At 37.5% G+C, this 16,962-nt stretch overlaps 1 protein-coding gene across 1 annotated transcript in view; it reads left to right on the forward strand.

Annotated features, from left to right (window-relative positions):
• The window catches only part of NUP205 (nucleoporin 205), a 62,423-nt gene that overhangs the window by 1,046 nt on the left and 44,415 nt on the right, over positions 1–16,962 (forward strand). Inside the window, exons 2-8 of the mRNA XM_063308636.1 lie at positions 3,590–3,732; positions 7,400–7,571; positions 9,185–9,329; positions 10,050–10,209; positions 12,959–13,187; positions 15,854–16,018; positions 16,201–16,376. Of these exons, the coding sequence (XP_063164706.1) occupies positions 3,590–3,732; positions 7,400–7,571; positions 9,185–9,329; positions 10,050–10,209; positions 12,959–13,187; positions 15,854–16,018; positions 16,201–16,376 (1,190 nt within the window). The remainder of the gene's footprint in view (positions 1–3,589; positions 3,733–7,399; positions 7,572–9,184; positions 9,330–10,049; positions 10,210–12,958; positions 13,188–15,853; positions 16,019–16,200; positions 16,377–16,962) is intronic.

Below are 16,962 nucleotides of genomic sequence, written 5' to 3' on the forward strand. Positions count from 1 at the left end.
CAAAATGGGTGCCTTGAGCTCTGTAGGGATTTAAGGCATCATTTCACACCCTAACTCCATACTTCATGTCTGGTCTTGCCCTCATTCACTTTTGGAGTGTTGCAGTCAACATGATGTCTGTAGCCAAGTGTCCTCAAGCTGACAGAAGTTCATAATCCTCTGCTGAGGCAGAATAGATAAAGCAGCCTATTATCAAGGGCATTATGACAAATCATTATAATATTGGGAAGCTGCTACCATCTTGACTTCATTGCAGTATTGGGGTGGTGTTGAGAACTGTGCTTGGCTAGTGCTTTTTTCTGATCCCAGTTCACAGATATGCCCAGAAAATAGTTTGAGGCAAGTGGAGAATAATGTTCTATATGTCACCTTGATCATTACTTTGTGCATAGAGAAGGCATGCTAACAGGAAACAGCAAGGCAATGGAGGAATAGACTAAGAGGTGATAGAGCTTGGCCTTTGATGTTGTTTATGTTAGTGTTACTAATATAGTTTGTTAGGTAAAGGTAAAGGTAAAGGTTTCCCTTGACGTAAAGTCCAGTCGTGTCCGACTCTAGGGGGCGGTGCTCATCTCCGTTTCAAAGCCTTGGAGCCGGCGTTGTCATAGACACTTCCGGGTCATGTAGTTTGTTAGGTATATCTTATCAATTAGAATTACAATTGGGGACTATGGCTTTTTTATCTTTCATTTCCTAATCCAAGTTGTAGAGATGTTTCACATATTGCTTATTTTCTTTATGGGTAATGCTTTAGCATAAGAAATGGAGCAAACTCACATGTAGAACCCAGTGAAATTCCTGGGATCTTCACTGGTGATAGTAATTTATGAGTTCTATGCCACTTAAAATTCTGTATCCCATGTTCTTTCTTTGTTAGGAAACTTAACATGTAAAGTGATCTGAAATTTAAATTTATCAGCTAGACAATTCCCAAGTACTTTTGAAATTTTCTCCTCCTAGTTCTGGTATGGAAGATGGAGATGAATTATTGTGTGGTGGATATGAGCTATCATTGACACAATGGAATCTGTATACAGGTAGTTCTCAGTTAATGATAGTAATTGGGATCAATTGCCATCATTAAGTGAATCCTGCACTGTTGTTAAGCACGAGGTCACGTGTTCACCATTTGCAATCTCCTGCTGGCTTCCTCATTGACTTTGCTTGTTGGAAGCCAGCAGTGAAAAGTTCACCCGAATCTCTATTACCTGACTGTGGGGAACCTGCGACAGCCAGAACTTTGAGGACTGGTCATAAGTACCACTCATTCAGTGCTGTCATAACTTTGAATGGTCACTGAACAAGTGACCGATGGTCGTTAAGTGAGGATTGCATTTCATGTGAATATACCTTCCTTTAGTGGCCCACTTACTGGTTTGTGAAGAATGGATTATTCTGTTGTGCTTAACAATGGTAGAAAAAGCCAAGACAATAATTACAGGTAGTCCTCGCTTAATGACCACAATTGGGACCAGCGACTCCATTGCTAAGCGATATGGTTGTTAAGTGAGACATCATGTGACCACAACTTGTGGTTTTACTGCCAGCTTCTCTATAGACTCTGCTTGTCAGAAGCTGGCTGCAAAGTGCACAAATGGTGATCATGTGACTTCACAATGCTGTGATGGTCATAAACGCCCACTGGTTGCAAAGTGCCTGAATCTTGATCATGTGTCTGTGGGGATGCTGCGATAGTTGTAAGTGTGAGGACCAGTCGTAAAGTTACATTTTCAGCACCTTCATAACTTCAAATGGTTGTTAAACAGGGTGATCATTAAGCAAGGATTACCTGTAGTCTCATTTAATGTGTGGCTGTTTATGACTAGAGCAACTGTTATTTATTTATTTATTTATCTATCTATCTCTCTAATTTATCCCTGCCCATCTCCTCCCATCGGAGGACTCTGGGTGATTTACAACGATCGATTAAAACCATCACAATAATACAAAAAGTAAAATACAGTAAAAAATAATAGAAATAGAAATAAAAAATAAAAATAAAAAATAAAAAATCCAAGTGGTGAAGCATCTAAAGCAGTCCAAGTGTGGGAGGAATGGTCTATAACAATCATCCCCATGTAGCTCTATTCCCGTCTCCACCCCAAGCGAGGTTGCAGAACCAGGTCTTCAGACTCTGCCGAAAGGCCAGGAGCGATGGGGCCAATCTCACCTCCGGGGGCAGCATGTTCCACAGGGCGGGAGCTACTGCAGAGAAGGCCCGCTTCCTGGACCCCGCCAGATGAAATTCTTTTACAGACGGGGTCCGTAGCATGCCCTCTCTGCACGATCGGGTGGGACGGGTTGATGTAATGGGGAAGAGGCAGTCCCTCAGGTAACCTGGCCCCATGCCATGTAGGGCTTTAAAGGTGATAACCAACACCTTGAATTGGACCCGGAAGCAAACTGGTACCCAATGTAGCTCGCGCAGCAGTGGTGTTACATGTGCCCTTCTGGGGGCACCAAAAACAGCTCGTGCAGCTGCATTCTGGACCAGCTGAAGCTTCCGGATACTTTTCAAGGGTAGCCCCGGGTAGAGCACATTGCAATAGTCTATCTGAGAGATAACAAGGGCATGAGTGACTGTTCGAAGGGCCTCCTGGTCCAGGAAGGGGCGTAACTGGTGCACAGCACATAGCTGCACAAAGGATCTCCTGGCCATGGCTGCCACCTGCTCTTCGAGCAGGAGCCGTGAGTCGAGGAGGACCCCCAAGTTACGCACCGGGTCTGTCTGGGGCAGTGCAACCCCATCCAGAACCAGAGATGTTAATGTCCCGGATACAGAAGAACCATTTACCCACAGCCACTCGGTCTTACCAGGGTTCAGTTGAAGCCTGTTGTTCCCCATCCAGGCCCCCACAGCCCCCAGACACTCGGAGAGGGTGGCCACGGCATCACTTACTTCACCCGGGATGGAGATATACAATTGAGTATCATCAGCATACTGATGATACCTCATCCCATGGTGACGGATGATCTCACCCAGCGGTTTCATGTAGATGTTAAAAAGGAGAGGGGAGAGTACTGATCCCTGTGGCACCCCACAAAGAAGGGGCCGCGGGGCCGATCTCTCCTCCCCTATCAACACTGACTGGGATCGGCCCTGGAGGAAGGAGGCGAACCAGCGTAAGACTACGCTGCCCATCTCCAACTCCCTGAGCCGACCCAAAAGGATACCATGGTCGATGGTATCGAAGGCCGCTGAGAGATCAAGGAGAGTGAGGATGGATGCACTGCCTCCATCCCGCTCCCGCCAGAGATCATCCATAAGTGCGACCAATGCCATTTCCTTCCCATAACCGGGCCTGAAACCTGACTGAAAGGGGTCTAGATAATCTGTTTCCTCCCGGACCCTCTGGAGCTGCAAAGCCACCACTTTCTCAACCACCTTCCCCAGAAAGGGGAGGTGGGAGACTGGACGAAAATTACTGTAAAGCTGTTGTTGCTATCTGTGAGGCAGCAGATCTCTTGTTACTTCCATCACATATAATTTAATATGATTTAAATGTGTTTCTGTAAATGTTGTATAATGTAGTAATGTTTTCATTATAATTTTATCTGGTTGCTAATGCATTATATGTATTCTTTTCAGCTGCCAGTTTGTGGGGGCCATACAAAGACATTTGGCAGGCAGTGGTTAATGCTATATGGAAAAGGCAATCTGAAGCAATACATCTTCTTGACCAGATTTTAAAGAAACATAAACCTGACTTTATATCACTCTTCAGAAATCCGGTAAACAAACTTTTATTTTGTTGGGAGGAGTTGGGTTGGTATTGTTCCTTAAAGTCTGCTTTGTATTTTACTTTAATTAAAATTGTGAAGTATTTTAATAATATTGCAGTGAAGGCAGTATTTCTTCATAGACATCTGTATTTCAGTAACATCACAAACTGTTATTAGATAAAGGGAAGGAGGTTTTGGTAGTATTTTAAAAGAAACTTGTAAATATATATAAATAATGTTTACATAATATTGCCCAGTGCAGGCAAATTAACTGGGAGGTGGGAGCTCGCTTGAGAGAAATAGATTAGCCCAGTAACTAAACTATGATTTCTGTGCCTATCTAGTGTTAAGAAAATAGCTGAATTTACTTAGAAGAACTTAAATAGAAGAGAACTGTAACAGGCCACATTGAAACATTGCTTTTTTGACCCCTCAGAACATAGTGATAAATGATCTCTTGTATGATTTAGTGGGAAAATTTCTAGCAAAATAGGATTTGAACAATACCCCCCAACCAAAATTATGAATCCTCATTTGAACATTGTTAGCTACTTCAGATATTATTGTTGTTTTTAAGATATTGGAAACTTTCTTTTTAAGGGACAAAAAGATTAGGAAGAAATATCTTAACTAATTCGTAAGGGCTGTTTGTGCTTCAAAAAAAGATTTGGAAGAAGTATTTTGAATCTCGCAGGAGAACAGCAGTTCTTCGCTATTCATTAAAGTAGCCTGTCTTTTTCTGACTTTCCATCTGTGCCTGAAAATAGATGCTACTTCTTTAAGAGGACTTAAAGTTAATGCATCTCTTAAAGCTGTGGTATCTTTTTTCAGGCTCACATAGAAGACTGGAAAAAAAAAAGTTGGGCTGTTTTAGAGGTGCTGCGAGTACATGCGTGAGGTCCAAAGCACTTTTTGAACCATGTTTGAAGTATACCCAGCTGTACTAATTTCCTGTGCTCCAGCCTTCAAAGGAGATGTAATGCTTGAATGTAATCAGATTGTGAACAAAGAAGTCCTTGATTCAAATCTCAGCCAAAAGGCTGCTTTTATGTGCATCAGGGAATTAAAAGCTATAATAACTGTATAAAGTAATTGGATTCATACAGTTTAGTTATAAATTGCTTAATTGTGGCCTCCTGAATAATCCATAATTGATTGGATTCATATAGTTACCCAACCCACTATTCCCTTTTGGGTTAAGCAGCATTATATGAAATGCAGAAGCAGAGTAAGAAGTTTTTGTTTATTCGTTTAGTCGCTTCCGACTCTTCGTGACTTCATGGACCAGCCCACAACAGAGCTTCCTGTCGGTCGTCAACACCCCCAGCTCCCCCAGGGACGAGTCCGCCACCTCTAGAATATCATCCATCCACCTTGCCCTTGGTCGGCCCCTCTTCCTTTTGCCCTCTACTCTCCCTAGCATCAGCATCTTCTCCAGGGTGTCCTGTCTTCTCATTATGTGGCCAAAGTATTTCAGTTTTGCCTTTAATATCATTCCCTCAAGTGAGCAGTCTGGCTTTATTTCCTGGAGGATGGACTGGTTTGATCTTCTTGCAGTCCAAGGCACTCTCAGAATTTTCCTCCAACACCACAGTTCCAAAGCATCGATCTTCCTTCTCTCAGCCTTCCTTATGGTCCAGCTCTCACAGCCATATGTTACTACGGGGAACACCATTGCTTTAACGATGCGGACCTTTGTTGTCAGTGTGATGTCTCTGCTCTTAACTATTTTATTGAGATTTGTCATTGCTCTTCTCCCAAGGATTAAGCGTCTTCTGATTTCCTGACTGCAGTCAGCATCTGCAGTAATCAGAGTAAGAAGTAGTAAGCCAAAAAAATCAAGATATGAGGTAAAAAAGAAAAGGAAGTATAGCTAAACTTTGGTTATATCAACGCCATTCACTATACTTATCTATAATTGTTTCTTCTAATGTATGCGACTCTCACTTCCATATAAACAGGTGGGCAGAAGCATACTCCTATACATAACTATTGTCACTTGTTAAGACATATGTTCATTCTTTACAACAGATGACATATTACCCGCTACATTTCTACCAGCATTTGCATCTTTATGAGTTTCCCCATATTTAGTAAATATTCTTGTAAAGTATATAAATTCAACTTGCTCTAATTTTTTGCTATTACTCTTGCTATAACTTGCAAACATTCACCTCATTTGTCTAGTACAACTGCCTTTGCCTCTGATATATTAATTTTCAATTTTGTACTCCTTGTTGAATCATGCAGTCAGTCTAACATTTATTGTAAATCATTGGGTTTTCAAACAACAATATGGAATCATATGCATACAAAAGTACATACTGATTCATTTCTCCAGCTGATAAATCTCTACTGTCAGCACAAGCATTCCTTATACATTTATCTGTAAAGACATTAATTGACAAAGGGGTCATCATATGTACTGCTTCCAGTTCAGTATTGAACTATGGCTAAGCATTCCATTTAATCTCATGCAGATGGTCTGTACAAATATCTCTAGGGTGGTACAAACGGAAACTATATGAGATGATTCAATAATAAGTAATGTGTAGAACATCTGGGATAAATACAAAAGAAGATAAGCTCAGATTATTCTCCTCTTTGTTAATAAATGTTTATTTCAAGAAGAGGAAATTATTAAGAAATACACTTAGTGAAGAGTTCTAATTCATTCAGATTGCAAGATTGAATTACATTTGACAATTAAGCTTCAACTTTGTGCAAAACATTCCATAATTCAGGCCTAATAACTTTACCATGTTTTCTCTAAATCAATGAACACATAGTAAACTGTCCCATATTTATACATCTCTTCAATGTCCTGTTGAAAAGCAAAATTCTTCCCTGTAACTTATGAGATGGGGCCTGTAGATATTGATGTCCATCACCCATCGTGACTTGGCTTTCCCATGCACTTTTCAGTAAGATAGAGGAGGTATAGGGTAGGTTACCAAACTTAGTCTTATGTATGTCATGTACAGCATTTCCTATTAAAAATAAATACAATATTGGCCAGTTTTGGCACATTTTGGATAGTATGCTATAAGTATGGCCAAAGATCAATTTACTCTTAAGCATACCTATGTATTTTATGAATTCTGAGATCTCTAATCTAGATAATTCCTTGCTAGTCAGTATACAGTTACGCACTGTCTATCAAATAAGATGTACGTGCAGGGTAGTGACACACAGGATATATCATATACATGATAAGCCATAAACCATAGTTCCAGAGCATGATGATTAGAGACATAAGCACAATCCAAAACTAAGTACACTATTACAATTTAGTTCAATGTAAAATTACAGTCAATAATTTAAATCAGTTGTAGATTATATTTTTCTGTATTAAAGATGTTTGGAAATGTATTGAAGTTTGGTCAGTGATTCAAAATGTACTATGCAGATATTTGCAAAATTCATTGATGGACAGAATATTATGGGAAATACTGAAATGGTCTAAGTTTCCACCAAATTTTCACTTCTGGAAAAATTACCAAACTGTACCTGGTGCATTCCAGAAGAAAAGTTGACTGATTCAGTATTCCCTGGAACATTCTATCCATAAAACAGTGAGCTTTGTGTGTTCCTAGTACAATACTTTTTAGCTGTATTTTAGTACAAATTTTTTATTTTTGAGAATAATGAGCCATTTAAAAAAAATATTTTGTAGCCGAAGAATGCCCAACAGCATGAAAAGGTCCAGAAAGCAAATACTGAAGGAGTTGCTATCCAAGGCCAACAGGGGACTCGACTGTTACCAGAACAGCTCATCAAAGAGGCCTTTATTCTGAGTGATCTTTTTGATATCGGAGAATTGGCAGCTGTTGAACTTCTCCTGGCTGGTAATGTGATAAGACCCAACTGACCATATATATTCTGATCGTGTTCGAATAATTCAGGAGGTTAAATTCCTATAAATGCTAAATGCTCGAGCATATGGGTTATATCTTATTATATATTCAGGTTTAAATAGCATTCTGGCAACCATGAATCCAGAAGGAGTTGTTGGTTGTACTTGACTTATCATACTAGTAAAATAAAGTAGGAAGGCTGTGAATATCCTAGAATATGCATAAAAACAGTATGTTGCTCCTTGTAGATTGAAAAACATTCTTATACAACTTTTTTTTTCCAAAAGTCAGTTATTAAAGTTGTGTTTTAGTAACATTTTTGAAATAATACATTGCTTTAAAAAGTAGTGACTTATTTTTTCTGTCTCTTTAAGTTTAAGTTTATAATTTGATCTTTATGTTTGCAAAGAATTGCGGATATAAAGTTTGGTACTGATTGTGGAATTAGCATTCTGAGAATTTCAGCATTCATTTTATCAAAAGCATCTAGGTTTTAAGTTACTAAGAGAAGCTTGAAACTATTCACATAGTGACTAGTGAATTAGCAGAGGTAGGCTGAAGGTATTCCAGGGTTCTGGTAGGAAAGAGATACTTATATGGCTTCTCAAGGCCTATGTTATTTTTCTATGACTGGCAGAATTAGATTGCATGATAAAAATTATGAAGTATCATACACATAATAAAGCTGGAAAAATTATTTTAGGATAATTAGGTTTTACTCATAGGTAATTGGGTTTTACACATAGGTTACCAAAACTGACAGGGTTTTTGTACAGTTTTTAGGAAGATGAAATTTGAAATATATGTAGTACAACAATATACTGATCACTAGAAACACTGAAATCATCATATATATGTACCTATGTTGCAGTGTGAGCTATTTCAAAATAATACTACATTTTGAATATATTATGCTCCAATAGAGAGTAAGTGAAATCATACATAGAATAGAATTATAGGGTGTTAAGTGAAATTCCTTTCAACTGAAAAGATTTGATTAGTTGCAAATATACATGTATTTGCTGATTTCAAGCTGCATAACAAGACTTAAGATGTGAGAACTTCTTGGAATCAAGCTGCTGCTCCATCTAGTCTAATGACTACTTTGACAGCAGTGGATTTTCAAGGAAGATTTTTTCCAACTTCGCAACCTGAGATCTTCTAAACTGGGATTGATACGGGAACCTTTTACAGTGTAAACTATATGCTATATGAGCTATAATGGTATGTGGAGTGCTCATATACATTTAGTTGTCACAGTTTCAGTTTTGATGGAGAAATCAATTGCCCTTTGCCAATTTTTTTCTCTTTGTAGGACATGGAAAAGATGCTAACCACAATGTAGAGGCAGTGGACAATGCTCAGTTTATACATGATGGAAAGGAGGGCTGTCCCCTTAGTTACTGTTTTTAGAGTGTTAGTAATGGGAACAAAATTGGAGGGAATTGAGTCAGAGGTGAACTTGAGCATTTCATTAAGGAATATTCCATTCATTCTGCTCCCCTCCCCTCTTATTTGAACACTGGGTACAGGAGAAATAAGAAAGTGAAAAGTACCAGAAACTGTGACATCATATCTGACTGCAACTTTATTTTCCTTTTTAGGTGAACACCAGCAGCCCCGTTTTCCAGGTCTAACTAGGGGATTAGTAGCTGTTCTCTTATACTGGGATGGAAAGCGATGCATTGCAAATTCATTGAGAACACTTATCCAGTCTCGACGAGGCAAGACATGGACACTAGAGCTCAGGTCTGTCTTGAGCAAAGGGAACTGAAAAATCTTAGACATTAGTAGTGTATTTATTTTGAACCTGGATTGTTTAAAGCCTGATTTTTGCAGCTGAAGGAAAGTTGCATCTATTTAAAACTATCTGTTATATAGTGTATTATGTATTGTTTTCACCTTTTGTTTGTCTTCCTCATAGTAGTATTTATTTTGACATCTCCATTTTGGCTGTAGAGGGTCTAGTGTACGCATGCATGAGGCTGATGAGTTAAAAAAAACTGAGGTAGTACAGCATTTTATATCATTTTAAAGCTACAAATATTTTAATGTATCTTCTATGCTTTTAACTGACTGTGCCCTACCCTCCTCATGCTGGTCTTTGACTGTAATAAAGATTTGTTGTTTAGAAGTGGAAGATACCCGTTTTGAATATTTTCCCATGTGAATCAAGAAAAGCCAGCTCAACTCATGCTTTATAGCTATTTTTTAATTTATATAGAACTTGCATGGTGCTGTAGAGCATATGATTCTGCCTTTGCATCTGTGATGCAATTTGTTCTGTTACCACGTTACCTTTACTTCAAGGTTCAATTATTCCAACTTGTACCACTTAATAAATATATGTATTCTCTTGAAAGCCTATTAATGTTGATATAGCTTAATTTCTAATGTTCTACAATATTGAGGATGGTTCAGCAGCATGTCAAAATAAAATTATGACACCACTGTTTCTTTCAATTGCAGTCCTGAGTTGGTGTCCATAACAACACATTTTACAGATGAGTTGATGGAGCAGGGTTTAACTCATAAAATTCTGACTTTGGTATCTCAAATTGATGTGAACACTGAATTTGAGAAACTACAGAAGGAACGAGGCCTGGGCAGTGAGAAACATCGCAAAGAGGTAAATAATTTTAAAGTATTTATAGCACTTTAATTATCAGAATACTGTTAGAAAAGCCACATCACAGGTAATTTATAGTATTTTGTGATCCTTTGGTTTCAGAGACAAAAAAGTGCTGGTCAAAGACTATTAGAAGTGTGGGTGTGTTTATGTAAGTCCTTTGGAATACATGCAACACTTGTGCGCAACTCTTCAACTGCAACTTGATATTGGGAAAATACAAGTTGGTTTAAGGAACTGCAGACAAGTGCTACATTTGTGCCTCACATGTTCTAAAAACAACTTTTTGCCTTTGAATCTTCACAACCCTAGTAATTTATTTGTTTGATATCTCTTTGGCTCTTCTTAACCTTGCTTCCTAAGAAAAGAAGCGCTATGATCCCTTCAGATAGTACAGTTTCTACATTATTGTATTTTTTTGTGAAAACCCCCCCCCCACTCTATATGATAATTGTAGATGTGACTTTTATTTGTGACATGACTGCATGGAATATTCCAATTGCCCCTTGCTCTTATGGTACAAACGTATGTGTATATAAGTTGTGTTTTTTCAATAGGTAGTAGAGAATTCCTACATAATAAGAGCAGTAAAATGTGTTAAGTGTTTTAAGTATACAGACACGACCCAGTTCATATGGAATACTAAACTGCAATTTAGTGTTACATGTGTGAACCTGAATTTATTTACTAATGCCATTAAAACAAAATGTCATGTTGTTTTCAATTCCTGATGAGTTTCTTGAAAATGTTACAGAAGTGGCTTGCCATTGTGTTTTTCCAGTTCTCACCAGTAGCCCTGGAATGCCCAGGCAATTCCCTCAGTTTTAATCAGGGCCTATCTTGCTTAGCCTCAGAGATCAGCCAAGGTCACCACAATTTTGGCTTAGGAGTGAACTGGCCTCTTGTTGTTCCAGTTGTTCTTTTAGCTGCCATTATATCTAAACTGTAACGACTGCCTAACCTAACAGAGCCAGACTCAGAAGTGAACTTTATGAAATCTGGTTTATTGAAGGGTTAGTATGCAAGTACAGAGAAAGCTGAGAATGAGCAAAAGTGCGCCAAATACAAATTAAGAACCCTCGCCTCAAAACGTAACACCTCCCCCCCCCAGCCGTTTCAACCACCCCCTTCCGAGGTACCAGTAACCGTCTTCACCCATCCTGGGAAAGCAACCTTGAACATTTGAGAAAAGCCAAACACATTCCATTCCCTCAGCCCAGAGATAACAGACCGGGCAATGGAAACCTCCTTTCCCTGTAAATCAAACACGCAATCAGTAAATGACATGTGAAGTGTTACGATGTACCAGGCACATTGAAACAGTGAACATGACATAAACTGCATCTGATGATAATTTGGAAGGGCAAGGCTTTGCTAGTTCAGTTGTATAGTTTGCTGCCTGCAAGGGAGTTATGAAGAAAGGAAGCAGCATACCTATCCATGATTCACCAATGTTCTTTTTCGTTTCATCTTTATCATTGTATCACTCGTTTAGCAATTGCCTTGTACAGTGACTGTTCACAGTTACAATGCTGATGAAAAAATAACTTTGCGACCAGTCCTCACATTTACGACTTTTGCAGGTCTGTCAAGCAAAGGAAAGCTGAAATAAGATTGTAAGCACAGTTGCAGTTTCACTTACTTTCACTTAACTTTCACTAGCTTTGTTTAACAACTGAGTTGCCAGTCCCAGTTGAGATCACTAAGCGAAGACTACCTGTTACAGAAGAAAAACCTATGGAAAAAAAGTAATCCCCCCCAAAACAAAAATCATAGTATGTAATGCATATTTTTTAAAAAGTACAATTCAGTTTTTAAACACAGCATTAAATCTTGGCCACACGGAATAATATTGATCAGTCTTTCCATTGCATTGATAGAGAGCCATTTCATAAGCAGAGATATATCTTCAAGACTGAATCTGGTGTGACACTGTATTAAAAAAAAATCTTTTCATTATGTCACATGCTGGGTAACTCCATAATTCTTCATGTGTTGATACCTTCCAAATTTTGTTGATAAATTTCAAAATTATTTTGGATATTTAAACAATATTATTCTTCTCAAGTATATTAACGAGCTTATGAACATCAAGCCAAAATGAAACTATAGTGGGGCAGCCAAGGTTCACTCATATTCTTTGGAACAATGGTGTGGCATTATGTTGAAACACGTCACCCTCCTTGCTGAAGTATACTGTCAGCTGTCCATTTCATAGAGCAGCTGAAAGTTTTATTCATCTTAAGAAATGTCTCTGTTATCTTTTGTTTTTTTAGATGCAATTTAAAAAAAGTGAAATCTTTAGAACTAGCTTAAGCATATACATTCAAATTAACCTACTTAAATACACACAGTTCATTTCCTAGAGTGTATGCCCCATTTATTTATTTGCTGTACACCAGCACCCACATAAGAATCAGAACACAGTGCTTGAAAAACATAGTAAAGGTCAAAAATTATGAAAAACAATCACACTTTATAAACCAGCATGATATCAAAATCTGTTCTTGTTTTGTCTTGTCTTGGCATTGATTAGGATTATGTCCCATAGAATACAATACTACAGAATTAAACATAATAGGCTGGAATTGTAAACCTTTTGGTGCTTCGTACAGGAACATAGCCAAAGTTAATGGAAAGTGCTTGAATAGATGTGCATAAGATTTGACTTTAAATTATAAAATGGCATGTTTTCAAGTATAATAGTTGTATGTCTATACAATTGTAATAATTATTTATTTTGAACTAGGTTGCTGATCTTATCAAGGAGTGTCGGCAGGCATTGGCTGAAAGCTTGTTTGTTTGGACTTGCCAGTCACCACTAAGTCGTGATGATACTTTAATCCTTATTAGTTATTTGGAGAAAGTGACTGTAGAAGCTGATGGTTCCTTGGACAGAGTAAACTTGGCACTACTTTTGGCTGTTCTCTATTGTTTTGATGTCAACTTTCTAGAACAGATCACTGAAGATCGAGAAGGTAATACTTTCCACTTCATTTGATACTGAAAGATGTGCCATTCATATATATCAATAATTTATAATTAAATGTCTACTAATAAATAAATCATTTATTGCTTACACATTTATCTTAGCTGTTATATTCCAATGATTCTACTGTTAGTTAAAACAAAGGGATAAAATCATTTCTCAGATAGGTGCCCAGCAGCTTCTGCAAATTGAAATAATTATTTCCAAGCAAGATTATGACAGACTATAGCAAAATTTAATGAGACGTAAGGGATGGATTTTAGCCTTTTGATACTGTCCATGGGGTTTTCTTGGCAAGTATACTGGAGTGGGTTGATGCTGGGAAAGACTGAAGGCAAAAGGAGAAGGGGACAGCAGAGGATGAGATGGTTAGATAGCATCACTGATGCAATGAAGATAAATTTGAGTAAACTCTGGAAGACAGTGGAGGACAGGAAGACCTGGCATGCTATGGTCGATGGGGTCACAAAGACTCAGACACGACTTAACGACTGAACAACAACAACAAAAGGGATGGATTAGAAAACTTTCAGCAATTTCCCATTTAGAATTAGCTTATCTCATAATATGTTAAGTTGGAGACCTTTTAAGTTTTTTTTTCTAGCAGCCTTTCTGTGATTTAGCAAGGAGGTGGATCTTTTCATGGACAATGGAAAAGCTTGCAGCTGTTGTTACATAATCATTTATCAGACTGAGAACTCACTGTTACACTAGAAGAAAAATAAAATAAAAAATTGGGACTGATCATCTAGCCTGTAGATAAAAACTAGATAAATTCATTAGTTAAGTGGTAAATTAAATAATTGTAGCATTATATAAAGCAACTTTTCTGTACAGTTTTTTGAATTGGGGAAATTATATGTCTGTTTAGGAATCTTCATTTGTGGGAATTAGATGGGACTTAAGGGGATGTTTAAACTCAAACACTTTTGAGTTTGCTTCCCACTTGTAATTCTCTGTGAGTTCCATCATTTGGGATAAAGCTTAAGAATGTCATTTCTTCTACCAGAAGAATATTAGCTTGAATGAATTAATGAGTAAACATTAGGGAGGATAGGGGATGCTTTTGCTTTGTATTTTATACATACAAAAAATTTCTTAAGTCTTCTGAAATATAAACATAATATAAACTGGAAGAATTTATGACTAAATATTTCATTGGGCAATTAACTTTATAGTGGACTCTACTTTGGCAGAGAACTACACTGTAAAGTTCAAAGAAGTATAAATACTGAATGATAGCTATGCTTTTATTCATAGAAGTCCATTTGTGTTAAAATGCAAATTTGGTGTATTTTTTATCTCTAAATTTAACTTTTTATTGGTTGTGCTTGTATAAGTCATAATGTGATTTGCATGTTTGAACCCAGTCATAATATACTGAATAATTGATTGATTGATTAAATGCCATCAAGTTGGTGTTGACTCTTAGTGACCATGCAGATAGACTCTTCCAAGAATGATCTGTCTTCACCTTGGCCTTTTAGGTCTCTCAGTGCTGCATTCATTGCTATCATAATCAAATCCATCCAACTTGATGCTGGCCATCAACTTTTTTTCCTTCAATTTTTCCAAGCATTATGGACTTCTCAGGCAAACTGGGCTCTGCATAAGGTGTCCCAAATATGTTACTCAAACCATGATGATTATTTGAATCATGGTTTATTTATTTATTTATTTAGGCCCTGCCCATCTCCTCCCATCAGGGGACTCTGGGCGGTTTACAATAATTGATTAAAACAAAACCATACAATATAAATAGAATATATAAATATAAAATTACTGAAATAAATATAAATAAGGGTGAAAATTATTATTAACTATAACAATACCTATTAATTTATTCTTAACTGTATATATTTTTAATGAATTGATTTTTACGTTTGGTTAAAATAAGCCATGGCTAGCATAAAGTAGGAGTTCAACTATGGATTAATGTCAGTATTACTCCCCATTGAAAGAAGCATTTGTTTAGTAGATGAGTCACATTATGCTAGTGAAGACTTATTTCAGTCATGAAAAGTACTTAATCTTGAAAGAAGACGACCTCATAATACTTGGTTTGCATGTATTGAAACAAGATTGTCTACGTTTTAGTATTATTTTTTGTTTTGTTACATATATTACACATATGCATAAACAAAAAGAGATTTTTTTTTCCTTTCCTTTCTTGTTTCATGGGGTTACTGATTACTGGAGTGACTGAGACAATCCAGTGGATGGTGGTGGATATGCAACCAGGATATATATAGCAGTGATATGGGAGCAGCCCACTTGTATTTATTTATTTATTATTTTATTTATTTTCTATCTTGCCTTTACTATTTTTATAAATAACTCAAGGAGGCAAACATACCTAATACTCCTTCCTCCTCCTATTTTCCCCACAACAACCCTGTGAGGTGGGTTGGGCTGAGAGTGGGTGACTGGCCCAAGGTCACCCAGCTGGCTTTCATGCCTAAGGCGGGACTAGAACTCACAGTCTCCTGGTTTCTAGCCCGTTGCCTTAAGCACTAGACCAAACTGGCTCTCGTATCTCTCTGTATCCTTGAACTAATATGATAATTAATATAAAATTAGAGAAATTAAGTATTTTTTATTTTCAGTGGAATTGGACCATACTTTTTCATTGGTAGATACTTTTTATTGTTTTAGAACTGATGCGCCAGTTGCCGCTGCTAACAGAGAGACAGTATATAGCAGCAATCCACACACGCCTTCAGGAATCTCGGCCTTGGAAACTACCAGGACTTCAAGCTACTGTTAGGTTAGCTTGGGCGCTAACTTTGCGTGGAATTTCACACTTCTCTGATGTGACAGGTAAACTTGATTAAAAGTGGTATTCATAGTCAAGGAACTCAGTTCCACTCCCCCACCTTCATTTCAGTGAAGGAAGCAGATCTGTACACATTCCACTGATTAAAATGGCAGCTCTAATCCACACTTCCTATGTAGTATTACATGTTTATTATGACATTGTTTCTTTTCTTCATTCTTTCCAGCACTTGCAGAGTTCACTGAAGCTGATGAAGCAATGGCAGAGTTAGCAATTGCAGACAATGTTTTTCTATTCCTTACTGAATCTGTAGTGAGAGCAGAAAACTTTTACCAGGAAGAATTTTACATCCGTAGAATCCACAACCTTATCACAGATTTGCTTGCCCTCATGCCAATGAAAGTAAGTTTCATGGGGAGAGAGCTAGGTCAGAATTATCTTGAATATAACTAGATCAAATACTTTAATGTGGTATCTTTACACAGACTGAAAGAAGCATATCTAAGCATTTTAGGGAACGTTTTAAACTAGAGAAAAATAATTGTGATTTAAAAATAAACATGCGGCATGACACATATTCTTCAAACCGCGTTCAGACATAACAGTTTATCTGTTACCTGACTATTCATCTAAATATAGGTTTAGTTAAAAGAAACTAAACTATTTTGTTGAAGGTGTCTTGTCCTGATGTATTGAAATATTTGAAATACTTTTCTTCATCTGTATTTCTCATATAACTAATCAGATTTCAGTTCTCTTCAGTAAGTCAAATTCTTATAAATCTATAGTTACAGGTGGTCCTCATTTAATGACCACTTGTTCAGTGACTATTTACAACAGCACTGAATGAGTGGTAGTTACGACTGTTCCTTGTTCTTACGGCCATCACAGCATCTCTGTGGTTACGTGATTGCAATCCGGGTGGTTGGTGCCCGTCTTGCAATTATACATTGCAGTGTCCCATGGTCATGTGATTGTGATTTCTGAC

This window comes from Candoia aspera, chromosome 7, assembly GCF_035149785.1.
Source record: "Candoia aspera isolate rCanAsp1 chromosome 7, rCanAsp1.hap2, whole genome shotgun sequence".
NCBI classification, from domain to species: domain Eukaryota; kingdom Metazoa; phylum Chordata; class Lepidosauria; order Squamata; family Boidae; genus Candoia; species Candoia aspera.